The sequence below is a fragment of the Notechis scutatus genome, chromosome 10, assembly GCF_049901735.1.
Source record: "Notechis scutatus isolate UNSWTSFEM ecotype Mainland chromosome 10, rNotScu1.2, whole genome shotgun sequence".
Lineage (NCBI taxonomy): Eukaryota > Metazoa > Chordata > Lepidosauria > Squamata > Elapidae > Notechis > Notechis scutatus.
In genome coordinates, this window is record NC_142018.1 from 10,922,474 (window position 1) to 10,943,157 (window position 20,684).

Consider the following 20,684-nt stretch of genomic DNA (forward strand, 5'->3'; position numbering starts at 1 on the left):
TCGTTAAAAAATTCAATTAACCTTATCTTTCTTTAACATGATTAATTATCCTACAGATAAATGACTCATTTGAAAAAAAAAAAAAAAAGTAGTAGTATACACCTTTTGAGCCGTACCTGTTGAACATGCTTTGCTTGTCCTCCTTTCTTTTCCCCAAACCAAGTTGTCCTTTTTGGGCATATTTGTATGTATGCAATTCATAAAAAGGAGAAATCCACAATGGTTCTAGAATACTCTTTTTGTAAACAGTTCAAAACTGGCCAGTAGCAAATTTAATACACGGGTGTTTGAATGTTTAAAAATGCAATCCACTCCACCCTTTCCAAGAAAGCTACGCTATCTGCTTTATTATGCAATTTGACTGAGTTTTAAGACAGTGAGTTTTAAAGCCACTTCAGATATTATTCTGTACAGCAAGCTGAATGGGCAACCGTTGTAATATTGGAAAGTGTTCCTTTCAGGAAGAAGAATTTGTGCCATAACAGAAGACATATGTTCCCAACAAGAGGCGATTGGGGAAGTGGGAATCCGTTTGCCTTTCTTTTGAAAACAAGCCGAATGACATATGGAGCTACTGTTGACTTTGGCCAACCGGCCTAATCCACTGAATTTTGGCAAAGCCTTATTTTACAAGATATTGACATGGATTTCTAGGAGAAATGAGTCAAGCATGTAATACTTTTTTTAACCCAATGACTGGAAGGGCCCTTCATAGTCCCAGCTCAATTCAGTCTATTAAACCAACTCGGCAAAGGCCCCACCCAAATTCCTTGGAGTGACACATGATGCATGACAACTGTTGGAACTCTGCTCAGAGCCTTGGAGCCACGTGGCTTCAATTCTGGCCTTGTTGCCGCCTCATTCCTCAGGAGGTTGTTCTTCAAGGTTCTTCTCAGGCAGCTTCTCCGCCTTGCCTTCGGATGGGTTGCTGAACCCAGGGTCCTCTGGCTGAGTTCCATCTCCATCGTAGATGATGTCTTCTGGATTTGGAGGCGGGGGGCAGAATTCTTCACTGGGGAACATCTCTTGAAAGATGGCTTCGGCCTGTTGGAAAGCCAATATATATTATTTTGGAAGTCTCGGGGGGGCTTCTTGGCAATATTTCATTTTTATCTGGGTCCCCTCCTGTGTAATATTGTTATTTTATCAAATCACAAATAGATTGTTATCATACGGGTTTTACAACAGAGGGTGGCCAATGCAATTTATCATCCAGATGCTTTGACCCCTCTCTTTCTCCTTCCTTCCTTCCTTCCTTCCTTCCTTCCTTCCTTCCTTCCTTCCTTCCTTCCTTCCTTCCTTCCTTCCTTCCACCCTCCCATACTTTCTCTTCCCTCCTAGGCTGCCGGATAGTTTTTACCTGAATACACTGTCAGCAGAAGATTTTAAGTGAGTTACTTACAGACCCTGGGCTATAAGTAGCTCACCTCTGTGTTAAAAAGACAGGGAACATGAATATAAAGGTGTATGAACACAATGCCATAGACTTTAAATCCAATTGATATCAAATGGAGGAGAGTCAAAGGGAAATTTTGATCTTTCCCCATACTATAACATGGATAGTTTTTAAACTAGAAATTGGCTCAGAGCATATAAATATGCTTGAAGCTTCATTAATACGTGGTTCTGTATGAGCACACAAGTAAAGTTTTCAAGTTGTGAAACCACAAAGAATCTAGTCACCATTCATTCTTAAACAATGCAGGCAAGGGAATAGGCATACAAGGTATTTTAAATTAGTATTCAGGTTTTTTCTCCCCCCCCCCAAAAAAAATACCTGATATCTGTTTCTCCCCCCCCCCCCCAAAAAAAATAATAATAATACCTGATATCTGTTGGGCCTGAGAGAAGTGGCTTGCCTTAGTCATCTACATTCCTACTTTACCCAGAAAAGTGAACGATTTACCTGTTTGACAGCACAGTCATTCCCTAGTGCCCCATCTGGCCCAGAACAAATATACATGTTGGAGGGCAAACTGTCATACGAAGACCGGTCAAGGCTGGAGGAATCCCTCATGTTGAAATACAAGGACCAGAGAACCTGTGGTTTGGCTCCTTCCTCTTCCTCTTCCCCTTCTGAAACCACAAGGCAACTGTCTTAGCGTTCAGCTTTCAAAGGAACTGAAACTTAGAAGAATTCAGCAAAATGTGAAAAGCAAAGCACTGGGGATTCTCTTTAAAGGAAGAAGGTAGAGAACGTTTCCGACTCTGTGGACCGATAAGGGGAGACCGGGGGAGGGTGTGTTTTCCCACACGTGCCTGCCACTTAACAGAGTTGGAAGGGACCTTGTAGGTCATTTAGTCCAACCCCCCACCCAAGCAGGAGACCCTACACCATTGCTGACAGACGGCAGCCCAGTTTCTTCTTGAAAGCTTCCAGTGATGAAGCTCCCACAACTTCTGAAGGCAACTTCTCTTCCATTGGTTGATTGTTCTATCAGAAAATTTCTCCTTATTTCCAGGTTGAATCTCTCCTTGATCAGTTTCCATCCATTATTCCTTGTCTGGCCAACAAGCACTTTAGAAAATAGCTTGACCCCTTCCTCCTCTCTGTGGCAGCCCCTCCAATATTGGAAGACTACTATCCTGTCTCCCCTGGTCCTTCTCTTCCCTAGACTAGCCATACTGAGTACGTGCAACCGTTCATTGTATGTTTTAGCCTCCAGTCCCCTAATCCTCCTGGTTGCTCTTCTCTGCTCTCTTTCTAGAGTCTCAACATCTTCTTTATAGTGCGGTGGCCAAAACTGGATGCAGTACTCTTAGGTGTGGTCTTACTAAGGCTTTATAGAGTGGTATTAGTACTTCCCTTGATCTTGATTGTATCCCTGTGTTAATGCAACTTAGGATTTCCTTAGCTTTTTGGGTTTGTTTTCTTCATTCTCTATAGCAGGGCCTCTGCTCTCCTTCTCTTCACTAGACTAGCCATGCCCAGTTCCTGAAACTATTCATCGCCAGGAAGAGTCCCCTAATCCTCTTGGTTGCTCTTCTCTGCACTCTTTCTAAAGAGTCCCAACTTGTGCAAATGGAGATTTGTGCGTGCACCCACTTGCTTGTTGCTCGGGTGGCCTGGTTCCCAAAGGGCCGCGACCTGGCATTGAGCCACATCAGAGGTTGCTTTATGGGACAGAAGAATAATATGGAATTTAAAGAGATTACACACACAAATTGGCTGCCCTGAAGGACCTTCTCGCAGTGGGCAGAGCCAGCTTGAGAACTTCTGTTTATCAGAAGACGAGCTAAATTATTGTAGTCCACTAACGTTTTCCGCCGTCTCGGGAGGAACTTTGCAAGGCCCCAAAGAAGAGACGGCTTCTTTGTTTTGCAACAACTCAGATTCCTGGCTTTTTTTTTTTTGTCCCCCTCATGATTATGGTTCGTCGCACAGCCAGCCAGGTGTTCAGACTGGATTTGGCTTTTTTTCCCCCTACGTCTATCGAGTCCTTCCCTAGAATGGGCAGGTGTGGATGTTTGGTGCTGTTAAAAAGTATCGTTGCAGGATGTAAATGGATCCGAACAAAACTGCCTTTTGCAACTGACCGATGGTGATTTTTGTCAATGGCGACCAGATGGTGCTCCAGTTGTTTAAGGATGGCACCAAAGGCGCCTATTACAAGGATGACGATTGGTCACATTGCCATTTAGGTCTTTAGACGAAATTTGGCATTTCTATCCATCTATCCATATGTTCTTCCCAAAGACATGAGATAGGTAGAGGTTGCCTGATGGTATTAGAGATATTTATTATTTATGAATAATTAATATATTATTATTATATTATTATTATTATTGATCCTTGCACAGTCAGCCAGATGTTCAGACTGGGTTTGGCATTTTTGTCTACCTATCGAGTCCTTACAAAGGACCTGGGACAGGCAAACCTCGATGTTTGATGGTGTTACAGATATCGTCACAAGATGGAAGCAGTTCCAAGGAAAGCTGCCTTCTGCAATTGACTGATGGCGAATTTGTCAATGCCAATAAAAGGTAAAGGTTCACCTCGCACATACGTGCTAGTCGTTTGCGGCTCTAGGGGGCACTGGTGCTCATCTCCGTTACAAAGCTGAAGAGCCAACGCTGTCCAAAGATTTCTCTGTGGTCATGTGGCCGGCATGACTAAACGCTGAAGGCGCACGGAACGCGGTTACCTTCCCACCAAAGGGGTCCCTATTTTTCTACTTGCATTTTTTTAACATGCTTTCGAACTGCTAGGTTGGCAGAAGTTGGGACGAGTAATGGGAGCTCGCTCCGTTACGCAGCGCTAGGGATTCAAACCACCAAACTGCCGACCTTTCTGATAGACAAGCTCAGCATCTTAGCCACTGAGCCACCGCGTCCCTTATTATTATTATTAACTTTTATTCCTTAAATGTGAAACTCAGTCAACTGAACATTTAAAAATGTATCACAAATATCATCAACTGGCTTTGATGGTTGATACGGGATGCTGACAGCATCCTAGGTATCAACCAAGTATCTTACTACTACTACTACTACTTCTACTACTACTACCACCATGATAATGATGATGATTACGTTTTTCTTTCTTTTTTTAAAGGTAGGTGGGGCAGAGCATCCAGGCGTCAACAAGGGAGATTATCCACAGTCTTATCTGTGCCCGCAAATAAATTGTCGCCTGTAATCTTCAAACAACTGTTCCCAAAAATAATAGTTCATTTCTTCTCGTATTGTGTGGGAGGGACCGTCCGCCAGGAGAGAATGGGGCCTTTTCTCAAATATTATTAAAAGTTCCTACTGCTCCTATTTAAAAAGAAAAAAAAAAGTTACTTCTTCATAATTTAGGCAGGGAAATGAATAAAGTCCTCTTCCTTTAGGTGACTTTGCTTCTGTGACCTGCCATGGCCCAGTGCTCGCTTTATCTGGTGATTCATTTTCAATAACTCCAACAGTATTTGTTCTGACATTTTAATTAAAATACGACTACTACCTCATCTTGATGATAAAAAGGCCTATGTGTCAGTGAAAACTACCTTCTCAGTGCCTCAGTGCACCTGAGGACTCTTCTGGTCGGAGGCCTCCTCTGAAACGAACTCCGGGCAGCTTCTAAACAATACATCACTTCAAAACTAGACCATTTTAAACATTAAGATTAATGCTAAGAAAGAAGGGGGGGGGAAAGCCGGGAGGAAAGACAAGGGAAGGCGATGTTCAGAGGCAGCCTGGGTTCCCCCCTTCTGTTTGGGCTCTGCTAGTTCTTGAGCGCAGTAAAAGTTAGAAAATTAAGTTTAAGAAGCTCTGTTTGAAGCAAAGGATCTAGCAAGGTTTGTTTCAACTCTCTGCTAGTGACAATAGAGAAGTAGAAAACTACTTCTTCCTCTTCCTTCCTCCTCCTCCTCCTCTTCTTCTTATTCTTCCTTCTTCTTCCTCCTTCTTCCTTTTCTTCTCTTCTTCTTCTATTTCTTTCTTCCCCTCCTCCTCCTCTTTCTCCTCCTCTTCTTCCTCCCCCTCCTCTCTTCTTCTTCTTCTTCTTCTTCTTCTTCCTCTTCCTCCCTCCTCCTCCTCTTCTTCTTATTCTTCCTTCTTCTTCCTCCTTCTTCCTCTTCTTCTCCTCTTCTTCTTCTATTTCTTTCTTCCCCTCCTCCTCTTCTTCTCCTCCTCCTCCTCCTCCTCTCTTCTTCTTCCTCCTCTCCTCCTCCTCCACTTCTCCCCTCCTCTTCTCCTCCCCCCCCCCCCCCCTCCTCCTTCTTCAACTGATCCTGGGGATCTTTTCAAGTCTGCATTATAGGTAATCCTCGACTTACAACAGTCCATTTAGAGACCATTCGAAGTTAAAACCTCACTGGAAAAAAAACACCTTTTCACATAGCATTCCTGTGGTTGCGTCATCAAAATTTGGATGCTTGGCAACGGCTTCGTATATATGAGGATTACAGCGTCCCAGCGTTATTCAATCCATCTTTTGTGACCTTCTAGCAAGCCAAGTCAATGGAAGTTGCTCACTTAACAACCGTGGTACCAACTTAACCACTGTAGCGATTCCCTTAGCAACCGTGGTAAGAAAGGTTGTAAAATGGAGCAAAATTCATTTAACAACTGTCTCACTTAGCAACGGAACTCTTGGACTCGATTGTGGTTGTATGTCGAGGACTACTGTAATTGTAGGATCAGGGGCTACAACTTTGCTCTCATATAGCTGGAAGTGCACAGCTAATATTCATTGGAGGAGCAAAACTTAATCCCTTAGAGCAGGGCTGGGCAACTATGGCCCGTTTATCACCTGTGGACTTCACTTCCCAGAATTCCCCGACAACCATGAGCACATTGAGAAAGGCTGGCTCAGGAATCCTGGGAGTTGAAGTCCACAAGTGGCAAAGAGGCCGTAGTTGCCCAGCTCTTCCTTCGAGATGGTGAAATGTTTCGGGGGGGGAAAGATTTGAAACCTCCATGCCCCCTTTGAACACTGAAAAAAAAATACAAGGACGCATGTTTGGCAGAAAAGGAGGAGGGGAAAAAAAAAAACACACTTAGCCAGACGATGATTACAAAATGGGTATCAGGCGCCTTGAATGGGGAGAAAAATGGCGAATCTTCCATTTTTGTTTAATCTTAAAACCCCCGGCCCCTGCCCCTCCCCCAACTTCACCTGTTTCTGCAACACTGAATAACTGCTCCACTACAGGTGTCAAGTCTTCTTTAGCAGTTTGAACGGAAGGACAGGTCAAATGAACCAAATCTGTTGAAAGAATGGAAGAGCAAAATGGTTATTCAAGGCGCTGATTCGTTCACTCAATTTATATCCTGTCTTGCTGTTAGTAATGAAAACTCAAGGTGACCAGCGACGATGATGTAGAAGGACCCCCCAAACGACAAAAATCAAAAAGATGAACAAAGAAAGGTTTAACCAGCAACCGTTGAGGATTGAAGGCCTGGTGGATGGATCTTGGCTGAGTCAGAGCAAAGAGTGTATGGACCCCATGAGTTGACTGGTTTCAATGATTTGAATGTTCTGACGACTCGGAAGGATTTGGGCGGAAGCATACTTGGAAACAATGCAAGTGAAGATGATAGGTTGCCTATGGAAGCCATGGGATCCCCTACACCAGGGGTCCCCAACCGCCGGTCCGCGGACCGGTACCGGCGCATGAACAAACCTTACCGGTCGCTGGTTGCTGGCGCCGCCATCTTTTTTGGTAAAAAGCAATTTTTCGTCAAAAAGATGGCGGCGCCAGCGTTGGTGAGCTTTTCCGGTAGAAAGCCATTTCTACCCGAAAAGCTCACCGAGCGCTGGCGCCGCTTATTTTTTGACGAAATCGCCCGTGACGCCACCGGAAGTGATTTTTCGTCAAAAAGATGGCGGCGCCCAGCTGACGCCGGAACCGGGCCGCAGCGCCCAGCTGACACCGGAACCGGGCCGCGGCGTCGAAAAGGTTGGGGATCCCTGCCCTACACGTCTCAATGTCAGGGCAGGTTCTTGTGATAGAAGTAGAATCGGTATGCTTTGAGTCTTGAAGGGTCACACCACTATCTTAACCTCTGCTTCTCCAAAGCAATGGCGACTTGTTACAGATTAACAGAGTTGACAGATTAACATCTTTTTTTATAAACTGGTGACCAAATCAATATGATGATTCAGAACACAGCGTTCAAAACTGAGCATTTTTTCTTAAAAGGTTGGAGAAGGGAAGGAAGGAGGGAAGGAGGAGGAGGAGAAGGAAGGAAGGAAGGAAGGAAGGAAGGAAGGAAGGAAGGAAGGAAGGAAGGAAGGAAGGAAGGAAGGAAGGAAGGAAGGAAGGAAGGAAAGGTAAGGATGAAGGACCTTTCTTGAAAGTTATCTAATCCTCTCTATCTGGCTGGAATTCAGAAGAACAAAGTATATTAATAGGAGATCTAATTACCACACATTAATAACAAGTCCTGAATTTTTATGCTAAGATGAGGCCAAGAAGGAAAAATAGAGAGGCGGCAACACGATTGGGGAACACAGGACAACCTGAAGACAATTTTTTCCCCTCCATCCTATTTAGGACCGATCCGTGGTTCAAGGTTCAATTGTTTTTATTAGTTTGTCATAATATAAAATACAAAGGAGAATGAAAAAGGGGAAAGTAAGGAGGGGGGATAGGAAGGAAGAGAGAGTGTAGAGAGTAAAGGAGAAATTAAAAAAGAACATTGACTTCTGACTCTTATTAGCACAGTAGAAGATAATAAACTTTTTGCTTTTACACGTTAATATATAGTAGCCCTTTCTTTAACAACAAACCCGTTCTAATCAGCAAAAGCCAAAATCAAGACAATTTAACGATTCAGGATACTGATGGGCTACTGGAATTCGGGGACAGGTGAAATCATTGAAAACAAAATGGAGCTATTGAGGAAAATAGTGACTGGTTAAAATACCAAACAGTCAATTCTGCAATATTCTCACCTGTTTTAATGGTGTTTTTTTTCCCTAAATGCAATACAGGTAATTCTTGATTTACAACCATTTGCTTAATGGCCATTCAAAGTTACAACAGCACTGGAAAAAGTAACTTATGACCGTTTTTCACCCTTACGACCGTTGCAATCACCCCCATGGGATCAACGTTGAGGCGCTTGGCAACTGGCTCATATTTATGACTGTCGCATAGTCCCGGGGTCGCGAGGTCCCCTTTTGCAACCTTCTGTACAGTGAAGTCTGGCGGGGGAGCCAGATTCGCTTAACAACCGGGTCGTTAACTTAAGCACTGCAGGGACCGCGGCGAGAAAGATCATAAAATGGGGGGAAACTCACTCAGTGTCTCGCTTAGCAACAGAAACGTTGGGCTCAATTGTGGTCGTAAGTCGAGGACTACCTGTAAATAGGTTTTTTTTTTTAAAAAAAATTTCTTCCTGGGCTTGGAGAACCTTCAGCCTACGTTGAGCTTAAGAGTCCAAGCAGCCGTGTTGAGCCAAAGCACCCGGGAATTCCTGCCAAGGATTCTTCTGCATCTTTCATTTGGCAGTGCAAGTCATAATTCAGGAGGGCTTTAAAAAGAGCTGAGTGTCAAATGCTCCTTACGAGTTTAAAAAATTAAGACAACCATCTGTCATTCTAATGAATGAGCATTAACGGTCCCGTTGACCTGAAGTGTAAATACATAATTAGAGCCCTTTCTGCAAAGCTTATTAAAATGATTTTAATAATAGGGGGGAAGAAAATAGGCGGAGAAAAGCAAGTGCAGGTAAGTAATGAGGCGTACGGCGTCTTACCCAAGAGCAGAATCCCCCAATTTACAATGTCGCTTGCAAAAAAAGGGGGAGGAGGTCCCACCGAGTTTCTAATCCAAGGATCGGCAGCATTTTTTTGGGGGGTGAAACGGCCATCCCCGTGGGACCTTGCTGAAAAGTGGGGACAACGATTTCTACAAAGGGAGGGAATAAGTAAGTGTCTTATTCGCAGCATGTAAGTAACCTACAATCCCTACAAATATTAAAGCAGGGGGAAATCGGAAAAGTATTTCCGTTTCTTTTCCAAACAGCTTCTAGTCCTTATAACAGTGCAGTTTTAAGTGTGGTGTTTCTGATCCTTACGGAGTTTTGACTGTGACTGAACTGAACTGGACTGTTCTTTCTGCGCCAACTCAGAAAGCTCAAACTGCCCAAGGAGCTGCTGATCCAGTTCTACAGAGGAATGATGGAGTCTGCCATCTGCACCTCTATAACTGTCTGCTTTGGTTCCGCAACCCTACAGGACAGACATGGACTTCAGAGAGTAATTAGGACTGCAGAAAAAACAATTACTACCAACCTGCCTTCAATCGAGGACCTGTATACTGCAGGAGTCAAAAAGAGGGCTGTGAAAATATTTACAGTCCCCTCACATCCTGGACATAAACTGTTTCAACTCCTTCCCTCAAAACGACACTACAGAGCACTGCACACCAGAACAACTAGACACAAGGACAGTTTTTCCCTCGAACACCATCACTCTGCTAAACAAATAATTCCCTCAACACTGTTCATCTATTTACAAAGTCTGCACTACTATTACTATTAATCTTCTCATCATTCCTTATCACCCATCCTCTCCCACTTGTGACTGTATGACTGTAACTTTGTCACTTGAATCCTTACGATTTATATTGACTGTTTCCTAGTATGATTTGATTGTTTATTGTACCCTATGACTATTGTACCCTATAATATGTTGTACCCTATGACTATCATTAAGTGTTGTATCTTATGATTCTTGACTCTTGATTAATGTATCTTTTCTTTTATGTACACTGAGAGCATTTGCACCAAGACAAATTCCTTGTGTGTCCAATCACACTTGGCCAATAAAGAATTCTATTCTATTCTATTCTATTCTATTCTATTCTATTCTATTCTATTCTATTCTATTCTATTCTATTCTATTCTATTCTATTCTATTCTATTCTATTCTATTCTGAGCACAAGAAAATAATAAACGATAAAAACAAGAAAGGAATGAAGGATTAACAATGAGCATCGGGAACTCAACGTTTTTATAAAGGAGCTAATGCGGAAATAACAGTTTTAGATACTAAACTACTTTATTTAAATCCAGGGGTGTCCAATCTCAGTAATTTTAAGATGTCTGGACTTCAACTCCCGGAATTCCCCAGCCAACATGGAATTCAGATTTCTGTTCTTAAAGTTGCCAAGGTTGGACACCCTTGATTTAATCCAAAGGATCCACAAGACAATTGTAAGCTAAGGTGTGATGACCCAAAGGGCGTGGCATAAAGGCAACACAGTCAGATGATCACTAGGAGTTCCTTTATTAGCTCCAACTTTGCCCCCAATGTCCTGGTTACCTTCTGGCTGGAGAAAAACTCTCCCAGGAACAGCCTTTGGCTGCAGAGAATTAAGTCTAAAACGTGGTCAACAAACACTGTAACTATAAGTCCAATCAAGGCAAGATGAGGTAATTAGTCCTGCAGGACAAGAGCAAGAATTCCAGGCATGAAGGCATGGCAAAACTCACATGGTTAGGAAGACGCCAGGAACACAGATAAGCAACGACAACACAGGATAAATCACGTTTGCTCCCAGCAACTGCCACAGTCAGCATTCAGTTCTTGTAAACTCTCTTCCCAGGTGTGGCTAATGAAGGGAATCAGGGCCCTTTCCTCCCCTGTAAGCCACGCAACCCATGTTGCTCTCTTCTCCGTTCCTCCCTGTGTGCCATAGGATGAAGAGGGGGTGGGCCTGGGTCTTCCTTTGAACGTCCTCTCCCTTGTTCTACCTTTTCCCTGCTCTGCCCAGCTGGACTTTGCCCTTTCCCAACCAGACTTCGCTCCTCCCCAGCCTCCTCCAGTCAACGAAGCCATACTCCTGCTCCCCGTCAGCTGTTCATCTTCCTCCTCGGATTCAGACTGTGACAGGGGCATGACATAAGGAGAACAGCGCAAGAAATTCCTGCTGATGATGTTAACTAGTAACAAACAATGATGGTAATGAAACGTTCAGAAATTAAATTGAAACAAGCTTTGGAGAGCAAACCACTGCCAGAATCCGAAGGATCCATTTGATAGAAGAAGTATAACTTCATCCATTCCTTATAATAAATTTCAATACACATATGAATTAATCTAATCATCAAGGTTAACCTAATGAGCTGTGTGTGGTGGCCTAGAGGTGGAACTCTCGCCTCACAATCAGGCGGTGGCGAGTTCGATCCTAGGTCGAGGCAGATATTTCTCTCTCTGGGCACAAGGAGAATATATCTGCTCGGGAAAAAAACGCTCCGTATTGGCAACCAGAAGGGCATCTGGGCAGTAAACACTCAGCTCCATTAAGTTGCCCAGACTCCACCCCATAAGGGATTATGGGGTCATTAAAAGAAGATGATGATGATCAAGGTTAACCTAATCAATCACATTGCTATAGTCTATGGCAGGGGTGTCCAACCTTGGCAACTTTAAGACTTGTGGACTTCAACTCCCAGAATTCTGGGAGTTGAAGTCCACAAGTCTTAAAGTTGCCAAGGTTGGACACTCTTGGTCTATGGCATAACTAATGAGTATCTCTGATTGGAATGTATCTAAATGAAAAGGTGATTTGCACACAACTGTAAAGATGGGCTTCTAATCACATCTCTTCTCTTCCATCTCTGGTACCGATCCTATCAATAAAACAAAAACCTATGCTTCCACGTAACTGTGTCTAGTCAAGTTCGGAAGTCCTTCTGGGAAAACTGGGTCGACTCACATGTATTTTTCATGCAGATCATAGCTGAAGAACACAATTCCACAAGGTAAACAGCTGGCTGGCCTTTCTCCTGAGGTGGGATAGTCAAAATGGAAATCTGGAATGGAGATAAAAGACCTTATATATAATATCTCTCTCATATACATATATACATACACGCATACATAGTATGACCATACCTCCCTGCATGAAACTTTTTTCAGAAGTTCATTTGACTTAAGGAAATGGGAGGGATTAGAAAGGTTTAATTTCAGCAAAGCTCCGTCACAACTGAGATTTCTCACAGTTTGGAGCCACCGTTTGTCCAGTTGGCATGGCTGAAAAAGCCAGGAAGAAATTCTTCCTTCAACCTGCATCAACTTCAGATCCCGTCACCTGGTCTTCTGAATTTTTTTTCTTCTAATCAATTGAGATCTACAAGCAATTTTTTTTTCCAGTGGGATCAAATATGAATCCATTTTTACTTCTAACAAATATTTTGCCAATCAAACGTTTGCAAAATTTGAGTTCTGGGACGTAAGGCCTTCTTGTTAAGTAAAGAATCCAGAGATGACAAAGCCAAATCTCTTTTTACAAAACACTGTAGATAACTAGACAAAAAATTAATCCAGGATATTAAAGGGTCACAAAGAAAGGGGGAATGATGGGCTCACCTGCTGATCAGAGTTCTCATTATTCTGTATGGATCGATCAGTTATGAGAACCGCTCTGGAGATCTGCCTGCCAGTGAATAAGCAAAGCTCCATCATTGAGAATAATAATAATAATAATAATAATAATAATAATAATAATAATAATAATAATAATAATAATAATAATAATAATAATACCCAAAACTACAATTTATTGATTTCATTGTACCAGGAGACGTCAGTCGAAGGAAAAGAACTAGAAAAAAATCACAAAATGTCACAACCTGGCCATCCAAACTACACGATCATGGATGAAACATGTCCTAGTCATACCTATTGTCATGTGGGCACTCGGTACCATGTCCAAGAATTTTTCAAAATACATCAAGAAGTTGCAGCTTCCTGCTATAGTGCCAGCAGAGCTGCAAAAGACAGCGCTATTCGGAACATTGTATATTTTAAGGTGGTACTTGGTTGATACCTAGGATGCTGTCAGCAACCCATATCAACTATCAGAGCCAGTCAATGATATCTGTGATACATTTTTAAATGTTCAGTTCCCCAAGTTTCATGTTTAATGAATAAAAGTTGTTAATAATAATAATAATAATAATAATAATAATAATAATAATAATAATAATGATGATGATGATGCAAGCAAGGGTAGTACAAATAGTAATAGGCACCTTGGGCGCAGTCCCAAAAGAATTGGAGCATCACATGAACACCAAAGGCATTGACAAATTTGATATCAGTCAATTGCAGAAGGCAACTTTACTAAGAGCAGCTTCCATCCTTCGGTGATATCTGTAATACCATCAAACATCCAGATTTGCCTATTCCAGGTCCTTGGTAAAGACTCAATAGGTAGAAAAAAATGTCAAACCCAGTCTGAATATCTGGCTGACTGTGCAATAAAGGGAGGAGGAGGAGGAGGAGGAGGAGGAGGAGGAGGAGGAGGAGGAGGAGGAGGAGGAAGAAGAGGAAGAAGAGGAAGAAGAAGAGGAAGAAGAAGAAGAAGAAGAAGAAGAAGAAGAAGAAGAAGAAGAAGAAGAAGAAGAAGAAGAAGAAGAAGAAGAAGAAGAAGAAGAAGAAGAAGAAGAAGAAGAAGAAGAAGAAGAAGAAGAAGAAGAAGAAGAAGAAAAGTGCAATGCTATTTGGATGCCTTGGGTGCAATCCCAAAAACAACTGGAGCACCACTTGAACACCATAGACATTGATAAATTCTCCATCAGTCAATTGCAGAAGGCAGCTTTACTTGGAACAGCTTCCATCCTGGGGCGATCTCTGTTAACATCATCAAACATCCAGATTTGCCTATCCCAGGTCCTTGGTAAGGACTCGATAGGTAGACAAAAAATGCCAAACCCAGTCTGAACATCTGGCTGACTGTGCGATGAATAATACTACTAATACTAATACTAATAATAGTAGCAGCCATATGGATCCACATTTTGTTTTCATCAAAAACAACACACATTGCCCCAATGCAAGTTAATGTTCTACACTCGGCAGTCTGAACACGGTTAATGACATTTTCACATATGGCCTGCTCAAGTTGAGAAATTCATAATGAACTCAAATCAGCCTTATAGAAAGGTTACAGCGCTTGCTTAATAGCCATCAAAATGTAATGAAGACATTGAGGACTCCGTATGGAATGTGATGTTTAGCCATCTTTGAAGTTATTTCAAACAGCAAATGGTTGTGTGGAGAGCTAGCGTGCAAACAGCTACCCCACAGTTGCCGTAATGCGCAGTCATTCAAATGCTGAAATTCAAATGCCAACCAGAAGTTGTCCTATGTGCCTATGATTCAAGCTCCCTTAAAGGTCTCAACTGCCTTCTCCTGCTCTGCGCAAGCCACTTGGAGAACTAAAGAGATAATCAAGAATGCTGTGGCAGCAGGAAACATTTAGAAGAAGCCCCAGCGTTGAGTGGGGCTAGTGGCTTCCAGATGGTTAGACTATCCATGTCAATGACCAGGAAGGGCACTAAGATTATCTCCTTGGGCTCCAAGGTCTAATTCATGACCTGAGCTTGCCAGAAAGAGCTGTTTCAATCAACAGCCTGCTATTTTATGGATAGAACATAGAACAATAGGGTTGGAAGGGACTTTGGAAGTCTTCAAGTCCAACTCTCTGCTCAAGTAGAAGACTGTATATCCTTCTGGACAAATGGCTGTCCAATCTCTTCTTGAAAACCTCTAGTGATGGAGTATCCACAACTCCAGAGGGCAACCTATTCCTTTGGCATGCAATGTGGACTAACCATGGTGCACCCCAGGCTACGTGACTTTGTCACGGCTAAATAGTCTATGCTTCCTGGCTGCTGAATCTCATAAGGATGTCTCAGCAAGAAGCAGCAACTTGTGAACCGAAAATAACCATATCATCTTCTTTCAACAACCCCATAATCCATTGCGGGTTGGAGTCTGGGCAACTGAATGGAGATGATTGTTTACTGTCCAGATGCCTTTCCTGTCACCACTGTGGAGTTTTGTTCAGCATTTTCATTGTGCCCAGAGAGAGAAATATCTGCTTCTACTTAGGATCGAACTCACAGCCTCTTGATTGTGAGGCAAAAGCTCTACCTCTAGGCCACCACGCCACTCAATTACTGTTACACCATATGAAATGAATGAATGAATGAATGAATGAATCAATCAATCAATGCTATTCCACTGATTAATTTTTCTCAATGTCAGAAAATTTCTCCTTATTGTTAGGTTGGATCTCTCATTAATAAAATTGTACCCATTATTTCTGTCCTTCTGGTGCTTTGGAGAATAAGTCAGTCTCCTCTTCTCTATGACAACCTCTCAAATACAGGAAGACAGATATCATGATTAAGATCAACTTAATCTTATTCAAACCCCTGCTCATTGTGGGATCCACCGGCATAGCATTCCTCGATGTTGGCAAAATTAAGATGGGTGGACTTCAGCTCTAAAAATATTCTAGCCAGTTTTATGGACGTTTTTTGTTAAGGGATGAAATATGAGGTGAAGAAGGGGTGAAGATTTGTCAAGAAGGGAAATACAATATGAGAATTCAAGCCATCCTATCATTGTCTAGTCTATGTCATATTTATCTGGGCTCCAACTTTTAATCTCTGACCAGGATTTTGCCTAGATCTGCATGCATGCTTCACACTTAAGAAACAGGTGAGCCATCCATATGCAAGAAGGGGGACGTAACATTTAATATAATAGCAGACTTTTTTTCTAGACTGATTTTCAAAACAAAGGCTAATTTTGAACCCAGAGTGTCCCCCAGGGCATAAAACTGACTGATTTTTACAAGGGTTGATATACTAAATATGTATAAGTCACATACAAGTAACTAGGTGGAGGATGGAAGAGGAAATTGGTCTACACATGTTTTTTTTTTCTGATCAATTTCTCAGTAATCCAGGGAACCTGATAGAATTAATTGTTGGGACTGAGATGAATATCCACAATCTTAGGTCCAAAACCAGAATATGAGGATACACTGTTAGTTATTCTCGTGTCGATATTTACCTGTAAGATATGTTTTTGCATATTTTTTCTGAAAGATAACTATCCTCCACAACAAAATAACTTGCATTTATTCTTTGACCGAAATGATCGATGACCGCTTTACACCTGTTGGAAAATAAGGGGGAAAAGTTTTTAAAAAGCAAAACGATTTGTGTCATTGTTAGATTGAGGAGTATAAAATATTAACAGACTATAAAAAAAAGACCCCTAACCAACACGTTTTCTCTCATTTGAGCTTTTGTCATAAATTAAAGAGTTTTATTAGCCTTTCTTTAGGTCTGCCTTGCTCTTGATTTTATTACGTGAAGCTCTGTCAACGTGGATTATTTTCAGCATTGTTTACACAAACTTGTGTTTGTGATTTTTTTAAAAAAATAATTTGACAAAGAAAAAGAAAATTAGCAACATTTTTGTAATGATTTAGGAGGCTTTGAACATTTAACTGTCTTTTTAGTACCTTTCCCAGAACATTATCTTCTTTAGCCTGATATTTTTTCCGTACCAGGGGAAATGTTTCCCCAGATTATAGAACTGAAGAATCTGAAGCAATCAATCTGTCACCCTATATCTATCCATCCTTCCCTCCCTCCTTTCTTTTCAGTATATTTTTGGGTGTAGACTTTGGAAACAGGCTTTTCAACTTTGTGCTTGAGACAGAAGAAAATGAAATGAACTATGAGCCATGGGATTTGCTGATTAAATTAGTTTATAGAAATGGCTAGTATTTACTAAGTATGTAAAAATAAAAAAGTTGAGGTTGTAACTTTACTTTGTATTGTATTCTTCTGTGCAGAAAAAAGATGGAAGTCAATCCTTTTTGTCTTTCCCTTTTTATTCTACACTTCTTTTTCCCCTTTCTTTCCCTTTCCCATTTCCCTACTATTTTTACTTCAAATCATGAGTCTTAATTTTTTTTAATGTCTTTACTTTGTCAAAGAAGGAAGTAACGTCTGGTCTCTTTAATTATAGTGTAGTTAATTAAATGAATCAAAACTGCCTAGACTTGCATAACACCCCAAGATCAGAATAATGGGGTTTGTAAACCATGGTTAGAATTTTTAATCAAAATCACGCAAACCATGCTTTAGATAAATTTCACTGCAGAAAAACAAATGAAATACTCAGCTGAAAGTCACAGCAGTTTCTTTTCAGTGTTACCACATCATCCTCTCTTCTTCTCACCCAACAGAACATCATTCCGAGCCCAGAAAAAATCCGTTTAGAGATTTTCCACCCCCCCAATTTTTTTTGAAAAAAATATTTGCAATCTTTTCTATACTTCCAAGCATCCTGACAACTCCCTTTTATTTGGTGGTGGTGTATTAGTGACATAAGAATAATCACAACTGAACATTCAACAAAGGAAATGATAAATGAACAACATGAACTGAATTTGAGAAACTCAGGAATTTATTCTGCTCGGGATAGTTAAGTGTTTTTATTTAAAGGAAAAAGGAAAGGTTCCCCTCGCACATGCGTGCTAGCTGTTTCCGGCTCTAGGGGGCAGTGCTCATCTCCGTTACAAAGCCAGCACTGTCCGAAGACGTCTCCATGGTCATGTGGCCGGCATGACGAAATGCCGAAGGTGTACTGAACGCCGATTCCTTCCTACCAAAGTGGTCCCTATTTTTCTACTTGCATTTTTTACGTGCTTTCGAACTGCTAGGTTGGCAGAAGCTGGGACAAGTAACGGGAGCTCACTCCGTTATGCAGCGCTAGGGATTCGAACCGCCGAACTGCCAACCTTTCTGATCGACAAGCTCAGCGTCTTAGCCACTGAGCCACCGTGTTTTTATTCATAACGGCCCACATTTGTTCTGCTATTCAATTTACTGAATACTGCCAGGAATGCAAGCCAAAACGCTGGAATCACCATTTTACATCAAACTAAATTCTTTGCTACTTACTGTTCATGAAGCCGTTTTTTGTACATTCTTGCATGGGAGAAGAGAGGAGGGGGAAGGTATCACATTACAGGACCCCACAGAAAGAATATATATATATGTTTGTGTGTGTGTGTGTTTTTCTTGCTTCATCATTCAACAATGCCAGAGATTTGTTCAGAAGAAGAACACAACATCTTAAAACCGATCTTTACTTAAAAAAAGAAGAAGAAGAACAGCAGAAGAATTCTTCCAAGTGCCAGGCTCAAATAAGGAAGCCACTTATACAATGACATTATCAGGTCTCTCTGTCATCTGATATCTGTTCAGACAATGAATCATATAGAACCTCCATTGACCTTCTTCAATGTGTCTAGATAAAAGGATGAAAATTAGAATCCATCTTCTTGCCAAGTGCCACCAGTTATAAATGTACTTTATAGGGCTCATTATCCAAACTAATGGACTAAGGGCGACATCCTTGAAATGGACTTACCAGCACTGACAAAGCCAGCAAGCAATAATTCAGGAAAGATATGTAAATTACAGTGTTTGCTATATTTTTTAATTATTATTGTGAAAAGATAAATTCACGTTTGTCATTTTGCTTGGAGGTCGGCGGCTTTTTTGGAAACACGTTCAAAATTGGGCTTGAAGCAAAACAGGAATGATGGTTTTTAAATGTAGATCACAAAACCCACAAATACAAATTGAAACATTTTAAAACTCATGGAAATGAAACTCCATGCATGTACCGTTAAAAAAAAACTCTGAAAAGTTAAATTAAAAGGGGGAAAGGAAGCTAACCAGGAAGGGAATGCACTATTCAGCACCCTAAAGTGGAGGGAGGAACATTTCCAAACAGGCAACAAATTTGATTGGCCTTCAGTTGCATTAGCAGAAATACAATTCTTGGTTTAATTAGGACTGACTATAGATGTAAACACTTTATTCCCCCATTCTCTCTCCTTGGCATTATTTTAAGATATAAATGCAGATATCCACACTTTTGGGGACACAAGCATTATCTGCAATAATTGAGAATGTAGTCTTGGAAGGACAAATGTTAAGTGTGGGGATAGACAAGTTTATCCAATTCCATCATTTGGTTCAACCATTCCTTACGACCAGGAGACCTGACAAATAGAAAGTTGCATGATACAAAGATGTGTGTCATCCTGAACATGACGCTCTGTGGACCAGAAGCAATTTCCCAACTTCCCTTCTGCTTGGGTCAATTAGTGCCAGGCAGGAAGAATGAGGACCACACGTTAAGTTCTAGTTAAGGTATTGTTCACACCTATAACAGAGGAATTGGCACTAGATAACAGTTAATGGAATTCAGGAAGGGTTGGACTTAGACTGTTTATGGGAACATAAAGGACTCTAGAAAGCCAATCGCCCAACTGTTGGCAATGCTCAAAAAGAACAGGGTGCTTATTATCATGTATGGTGGACATGTAAAATAACTCAGGAGTTTTGGTACAAAATTTGGTCATGGCTAGAGGGAATGATGAGGTTAAAAATTAATTATACACCAGAGATGTTTTTACTAGGAATAATGGAAGAGAACTTTAGCAAAGCTGATACCTATCTAATTATACATGTAATCACAGCAGCAAGAATGATATTTGCCCAAAATTGGAAAGCAAATGAAATTCCAAATGAAGATGCTATGATTGATAAGATTTTTCAATGCATCGAAATGGATAGGTTGACACTGGAATTGAAAGAACAAGATAAATCAGAATATTATAAAGTATGGAATAAATTCTATTATTGGAGGGACATGAAAAGGAGTTCACAAAACTGAAATAAGAATTTAAGATGAAATAGAAAAGAGGTGAGCGACCTCAAACCTGAGGTATAAGAAAAAGAACTAAAAAGATACAAAGCTTAAATGTGTTGTGTACGTACGTATGTGTATATACAGTGTATGTATGTATGTATGTATATAAATGTTTATATCTTTTGATTTTTTCTAATGTAAAATGTTTTAACTGAAATGTACGTCAAAGAAGACCACCACATTCAATGTTTTTAATGCTTATAATTAATAAATTTTATTTTTTTTAAAAAGGACTCTAAGCTGATTACTCTCTTGACTCCACCCCCAGTCTCTACCTGTCCTCCTACACTTGGGGTTGTGTGGGAGTCTATGGGTAAGCAAAGTCTGCAATCGTCAGTCATCTGATTTCCAACTGACTTCCATAAATACACATGAAGAGCCCGAGGAATCGAATCAAAGATCTGGTTCCAAATTCTACCTCTGTGCACTACTTCCAAAGTGTGCAACAAGGACATGAGAACTGTGACATCTTCATGTTCATATTCCAGAGCAATTGATGCAAGTCTAACCTTCAGTGGATTTTTCCTTCTCAGGTCAGTTGGTTGGCCATCTCTACAACCTGATTCAAAAGCAAAAATGTAGCTTATTTGATTTTTGGATTAGTATTATGAATTTAGCCACCTCATGAATGGGATGGAATGG

General features: G+C 41.1%; 1 protein-coding gene across 2 annotated transcripts in view; it reads right to left on the bottom strand.

The window, feature by feature from the left end:
- Positions 1-319: 319 nt before the first annotated feature.
- The window catches only part of CHM (CHM Rab escort protein), a 71,169-nt gene continuing 50,804 nt past the window's right edge, over positions 320-20,684 (bottom strand). Inside the window, exons 10-15 of one of the 2 annotated variants that reach the window (XM_026674675.2) lie at positions 16,311-16,415; positions 12,810-12,876; positions 12,157-12,253; positions 6,602-6,691; positions 1,907-2,076; positions 320-1,044 (exon numbers count right to left, since the gene is read on the bottom strand). In XM_026674675.2, the coding sequence (XP_026530460.1) occupies positions 859-1,044; positions 1,907-2,076; positions 6,602-6,691; positions 12,157-12,253; positions 12,810-12,876; positions 16,311-16,415 (715 nt within the window). In that variant the 3' untranslated portion in view covers positions 320-858. Of the gene's footprint in view, positions 1,045-1,906; positions 2,077-3,359; positions 4,759-6,601; positions 6,692-12,156; positions 12,254-12,809; positions 12,877-16,310; positions 16,416-20,684 lie in introns of those variants that run through there. The other variant, XM_087972086.1, reaches the window with a different exon arrangement.